This window comes from Ictalurus furcatus, chromosome 10, assembly GCF_023375685.1.
Source record: "Ictalurus furcatus strain D&B chromosome 10, Billie_1.0, whole genome shotgun sequence".
Classification (NCBI taxonomy): Eukaryota; Metazoa; Chordata; class Actinopteri; order Siluriformes; family Ictaluridae; genus Ictalurus; species Ictalurus furcatus.
In genome coordinates this window covers 8,676,008-8,683,082 of record NC_071264.1, presented here as the reverse complement: position 1 = coordinate 8,683,082, position 7,075 = coordinate 8,676,008, and the positions used below count along the sequence as shown (strand labels likewise).

General features: G+C 39.7%; 1 protein-coding gene across 2 annotated transcripts in view; it reads left to right on the top strand.

Annotated features, from left to right (window-relative positions):
• Nucleotides 1-4,132: 4,132 nt before the first annotated feature.
• The window catches only part of diaph3 (diaphanous-related formin 3), a 376,752-nt gene continuing 373,809 nt past the window's right edge, over nt 4,133-7,075 (top strand). For both annotated transcript variants that reach the window (XR_008386878.1, XM_053634162.1), the window contains exon 1: nt 4,133-5,413. Coding sequence is in view for 1 of the 2 variants with exons in the window: in XM_053634162.1 (XP_053490137.1) it covers nt 5,273-5,413 (141 nt within the window). In the remaining variant the exon portion in view is untranslated. The remainder of the gene's footprint in view (nt 5,414-7,075) is intronic.

Below are 7,075 nucleotides of genomic sequence, written 5' to 3'. Positions count from 1 at the left end.
TTGGTAGCATATGAATAGCTGTAAATATAAGTATGTTTGATCCTATTACATCTACAGAAGTTGCAGGCTACTGTCATTTATACTATCTACTGGCAACTTAAAGATGTTACTATACAGTGGCAAGAAAAATTATGTGAACCTTTTGGAATTTCATGGTTTTCTGAATAAATTTGTCATAAAATGTGATCTGATCTTCATCTAAGTCAAGGGTACTGACAAATATAACGCGTCTAAAATAATAACAAAAAAAATTCTGATCCCTCGTGTATTTATTGAACACATTCAACATTCAAAATGGCAGTGGAAAAAGTAAGTGAACCCTTAGAATTAATAACTGGTTGACCCCCCCTTGGCACCAATAGCCTCAACCAGGCGCTTCCTGTAGCTGTGGATCAGACCTGCACATCGTTTAGGAGGAATTTTAGCCCATTCTTCCTGGCAGAACTGCTTTAGCTCTGTCATATTCTTTGGAGGTCTCATGTGTATGGCTCTCTTCAAGTCATTCCATAGCATCTCTATTGGGTTGAGGTCTGGGCTCTGACTTGGCCACTACAAAAGGTGGATTTTGTTTTTCTGAAGCCATTCTGTTCTGGACTTGCTCCGGTGTTTTGGGTCGTTGTCCTGCTGCATCACCCAACTTCTACACAGTTTCAGCTGACGTACAGACATTCTCACATTATCCTGAAGAATTGTCTGATATACTTGGGAATTCATCTTCCCCTCAATGATTGCAAGCTGGCCAGGCCCTGATGCAGCAAAGCAGGCTGAATTTTGATGTTTCCTCCACCACACTTTACAGTTGGGGTGATGTTTTCGTGATGATATGCCATGCTTTTTATATGCCAGATGTAGTGCTGTGTGGTTTTTCCAAATAGGTCAATCTTAGTTTCATCAGTCCACAAAACATTTTGCCAATACCGCTGTGGAGTGTCAATGTGCTCTTTTGCAAACTTCAGGCGTGCAGAAATGTTCTTTTTAGTAAGCAGTGGCTTCCTTCGTGGTGTCCTGCCGTAGATACCCTGCTTGTTCAATGTTCTACGTATTGTAGACTCATGAACAGAGATGTTAGCCAGTTCCAATGATGCCTTCAAATCTTCGGCTGTCATTCCGGGTTGTTTCTTTACCTCACTGATGAGTTTTCGTTGTGCTCTTGGTGTCATTTTGACTGGGTGCCCACTTCTTGGTTGAGTAGCAACAGTCCCAAAGTGTCTCCATTTGTAAAATGTTTGCCTAACTGTAGACTGGTGAATTTCTAAAGTCTTTGAAATCGCTTTGTAACCCTTGCCAGCTTTATGTAAATCAACAATTCTTGATCATAGATCCTCTGAAAGCTCTTTTTGGCAAGGCATGGCTCACATAAGCGTGTACTTCTTGTGCAGAGCAAACTCCAAAAGTTTGAGGGGTTTTTATCAGTCAAAGTAGCTGTAGTCCACACCTCCAAACTCATTTTCTTAACGAGACTCCAATTAGCTTTTTTGAGGTCATTAACTCAAGGGTTCACTTACTTTTTCCACTGCCATTTTGAATGTTGAATGAATGTGTTCAATAAATACACGAGGGATCAGAATTTTTTTTGTTATTATTTTAGACGCGTTATATTTGTCAATACCCTTGACTTAGATGAAGATCAGATCACATTTTATGATAAATTTATTCAGAAAACCATGAAATTCCAAAAGGTTCACATACTTTTTCTTGCCACTGTATATGTTTATAGTTTGTGTTGCTGGGACACAAATCAGATGTTATTCAGTCTTAATTAGTTATTATTTTAAATATGAAAGACCTGCCATTCTTATGAGCAGCTGTGTCCCATAGACTACACTACACTCAGTCATTACTGTGGTTCAATTCAGCGAACAGGATGTGGTTAATTAATTCAGGATTAATGTTCAGTTACTTAAGCCTTTCTTTTAATATCTAATTCTTGTGTATGCAAAGACAGTCTCATTTTATTTGCATACCCAAGACTATATGTGCTGACATCATTCAATATAATCCATGCAGATATAGAGAACTTTAGAATAAGTATCAAATACTCACCTAGAATTAGACATAAACATTTTCATGTCAGAATTTTTCATGTTTCTGTTCACCTTTGGTTTTCGGTATAGGGGTTAGCTTGAAAAAAAAAAAAAAAACACTAGAATGAAAAGGGCCTTGAGCCACAGATGATAGCAAATTAGATGCACAAATGATTCTTTTCAAATATTAGAATGTACAAAATACTTTGTACCAACATCAGGACAGTGCAGGGAAGAACAAGGTCATGGAGTAAAAGGATTGCTTGCTGTGATGAGCAAAATTTCTGCACGGAATACGACATTGGTATGCAATGTCATATCACATCTCTAAATAATTACTGTTGTGAATAGCAGGTGGCATATTTAAATGTCCTGTGACCATTAGGTACGTTCACACATACACCCAGTCACCAGTCGCTGTACTATGAAGTTGCCAGTAGCGTTCATACTACTGGTTGCCATAGTAACATTTATCAGTGGGTGGCGCAACTAGCATTCCACTTTTGACAACAAACCAGTTTTCTTGCCGCTGGTGGGGGAGCGTTTGTAAATTAAATTCACCAGTATGTATATGCATCACTTTCTACGAGATGAAGGATAAGCAGTGTGTGCTCATTGCCATTGCGGCCATCTATCTGCAGTGAAAGCGCAAGAGTCTGGGACCACCAAACAATTCTACCTGAAGGCAGCATAGCGCATCATGGTGCACATACGCTCTACTGTCTTCACTCCCATTGGTAGTCGCTGCAAAAAGTCGCTCCAAATTTGCATAAAGTTAAACTTTTCTCAACTTTGTTGCGTCACTGGACATGCCCACATCTAATTACCAGTGGTTGTCCATGTTGCCAGAAGTCGCCAGCTCTCATTGAAAATAAATGGTCTCTGGTCGCTGTAATGTACCTTAACTGTCCATTTATTTTTACATCTTGATAAATTGCATTACTCAGCTAAATAGGATACAGCTAAATATACAGTGGTGCTTGAAAGTTTGTGAACCCTTTAGAATTTTCTATATATCTGCATAAATATAGCATAAACATAATCAGATTTTCACACAAGTCCTAAAAGTAGACAAAGAGAACCCAGTTAAACAAATGAGACAAAAATATTATACTTGGTCATTTATTTATTGAGGAAAATTATCCAATATTACATATCTGTGAGCGGCAAACGTATGTGAACCTCAAGCATTAGCAGTTAATTGAAGGTAAAATTAGAATCCGGTGTTTTCAGTCAATGGGATGACAATCAGGTGTGAATAAGCACCTTTATTTAAAGAAAAGGAATCTATCAAAGTCTGATCTTCACAACACATTTGTGGAAGTGCATCATGGCACAAACAAAGGAGATTTCTGAGGACCTCAGAAAAAGTGTTGTTGATGCTCATCAGGCTGGAAAAAGTTACAAAACCATCTCTAAATAGTTTGGACTCCACCAATCCACAGTCAGACAGACTCTGTACAAATGGACGAAACAAACTTTCAAGCACCACTGTAAAGCAGAGCAGACTCCTTCTTGCCCTCAAAAAGATTTATACCACAGGCCAAATTTGTCTTACTAAAGTGGGAGAACAGAAATTTGTATATCCAGTTTATTAGTGTGTGTGTGTGTGTGTGTATATATATATATATATATATATATATATATATATATATATATATATATATATATATATATATATATAATGTGTATATATATAATGTGTATATGTGTGTGTTCAATACCCCATGAAATGAATTCTAGATCGCAATGACTACCATGTATGATGTAATAACTGTTAAATAGTTCAAACTACACCAGCGCTACATCTCTCTTTTGCATGGTGCCTGAGAAAGAGGCACTGGAAATCAGGCATTTTAGACTTTGGAGCACTATTTCTGGCTAAATTACACTCTGGCGCTGTAGTGGAGCTCCGTATGTTTCAATTAATCATTTTCAAAGTCTCCAGGTCATAGACTTTATTTATTCAACAATTGTTTTGGAGAATTGGCCCAAGGGACCAGTGTAGCCAACCTCTGTACACTTTCCTGCACTTACAAATACTCATGGACCAGTACTCAGCAGTAACTACTATTCCTAGTGCTTGTTTGAGGCTCTTGTATGTATATAGTCACATGGAGCCAAACTAAATATGCAAATACAATTTTTTACATAGTTTGTACGTAGCCAGCTGTCTATTCTACGCATATTGACCTAGGTTATGGTTTCCTGTTTTGTACAAAGATTATATATTAGAAAAATGCAGAAGCATGCTCTAGTGAGCTATGTATTGCAAGACCAAATATGCACATTGTAAAAGTGCACCAAGGGCAGCACGGTGTCACAGCCCATAGCAGTACTGGCGCATAGCTCCAGGATCCCTGTTTCAATCCTGAGCTACTGTTGGTGTGAGTGGGGTTTCGCAGGTTCTCCAGAGGACCATGACTAAGTCAGGAAAAAATGTCTAATGGTGTTCTTATGCTGCTGTGAACCACCCTGGAAAATCTGAGCTGTAGGTGGATTTGGCACAACTTGTCTAAGACTGGAATTTAGTATATAATAAAGACACCTTAAACGATTCCTAGTGGTGTTGTATACTGTATGTGTAGCATGGTAAATATTAATATACTCTCAATACTTCTAATTTCAGTACGAATGTAAGGCGGCTGCTGAAGGAACCAGAAATACCTCACACACCCACTACACTTGTTTACAGGTTGCTACAGAAATGGGCGCTATTTGTGAACAAGACAATATGGCGCCCTCTCTTTCGCTCTCTCTGTGTAGACCAATCAAATCCCTCCGATGTCTCCTCACGTCACACGCGTCACATTGTCTTGACTCTGATTGGCTGGTTGCTCCGCGTCACAGCCAGGCAACACGGCGGGATTTTCAGACGGCTGCAGATTTTTTTTCCCCTCCCCTGGTTATGTTTCATGTTTTTGCTGCGCTCGGACTCGGCGGTTATTCTATAATAACTTTACATTCTTTGGTAACGAAGACGTGTGTGGCATTGTAGACGTGATAATATAACAAACAAACAAACCAGAAATTGGATTAACTCTAGCTAATCTAATTTAATCTAAGCTAAAGCTAAGCAGTTCAGCGGATAGCTGTTAGTGAGCTAGCTTGGTTAGCGTCTCAGTGCTGTAGCTAGGAGGAAATGTATTAATGTATAATTATGGATTAAGAGACGCTTCGTTTAAGTTTGTTTGTTGTGTGACGGACTGAATATTATAAGTATTTGTAAAATTAGACCGTTAGACATAATGGACAGCCAGCAGCACCGCTATAACTCCTCCAGTCAGGGACGAGAGAACAAACCGCAACGGAAAAAGGCTTTCGGTGGAGCCGGACCTGCACCGTGTGCGACCTGGGGAAACGATGACTCGGAGAAAAAACCCAAGTTTGTAAGTAGACAATGTTTTTGGAACTAAATAAAACTAACTACACCTTACAGAGAACTGCTTTAGTCTCTTAGCAACAACTGGAATGAACAAAACATTCATGGGCTACGTCCTGACTAGCCCTACATACTGTATACTACATACTGCGCATGCGCACTTCACTTTCACACGTCCCACATAGTCATGCTTCTTCCTTCACTATATGGACACCTGAGCATCACACACACATATGTGGCTTTTCCCCAAACTCTTAGCACAAAGTTAGAAGCACACAGTTGTATAGGATGTCTTTGTATGCTCCTTTGGGGGTTATATTTATTTGTTTGTTTGTTTGTTTGTTCTTTTGTTGTAAAAGCACTTCACCTGGTTGATCACATGCGTATAGATAGCGCTACTGTACATGCTGCGTTAGCTGTGAGAGACTTGGGCTTTACAGAGATGTGGCTCCATGTAGCAAAGTTGTTAAGCTCAAATTGGAAAGGTTTCCCATCCAAGACCATTGGCATGTCTGGTTTAACCCAATAAGGAATTTATTTATGGTGCTCAGAAGATAACGCTACGCATTCATATGGTGCAAGACCAAATCACAAAGTGGAGGGAGTATAGAACGTAACAAGTCAGCAGCAGACTAACCATACACTATAGGGCTAAATGTATGTGGACACCTGACCATCACACCAGCATGGGGTTCTTCCCCCAAACCCTTTTCCCCAAAGTTGGAAGCAAACAATTGTATAGAAATCTTTGCGTGCTGTAACAGTAAGATTTCCCTTCACTGGACCTAAGCGGCCCAAACCTGTTCCCGCATGACAATGCAAAGGGAATTCCATGAAGACATGGTTTGTTAAGGTTGGACTGGAAGAACTCGAGTGTCAGGTCCCTGACCTCAACCCACTGCCAAAGTTGGACTGGAAGAACTCGAGTGTGCTGCACAGAGCCCTGACCTCCTCAACATCCCGACATCAGTGCAATGCTCTTGTAGCAGAATGAACACAAATCCCCACAGGCACACAAAATCTAGTGGAACGCCTTCCCAGAAGAGTGGAGGTTATTATAACGGAAACGCGGTACTAAATCTGGAATGGGATGTTCAACAAGCACGTAGGGGTGTGATGGTCAGGTGTCCACAAACTTTTGGCCATATAGTGCATGATTTAAAAATTTTTTGTTTTAAAAACGCTTTTAATACTGGAGGCATTTTCTGATAAGGTTGCAGTATATAAATAATACAAGGCAAAATACTTAGGGTATAGCTTTATGAAGACCTGTACGTTTGTGCTATAAGGAAGAACGTGTGATAAGGAGGGACAAATCATTAGTTCACCACCTGTAATTTAAACGATTGTTTGCTCGAATATGTTATTGTTTCTGTAGTAACAACTCATTCACAGGAACTTGTACGGTGTACCATCTGTATAATGGATAATTTATGCTTTTTGACAAAGAATAACTGTTTAATCGTTGGCACGGTGAGGTTTTCTGTAAGGCGATGTGACATTTATAGAAGGAGTCTCCAGTGTCAGTGCTTTGTAACAGTCACGATGGGAGAGCCTTCAAGTCTGTTTTTTTTGGAAACCTGTAAGGGAAGGGATGCTGGTGAGGGAATAACTGTTTATAGCTGTTATCACACAAGTCGTAACAGGAACTAACGTCTCGTGGATGTTC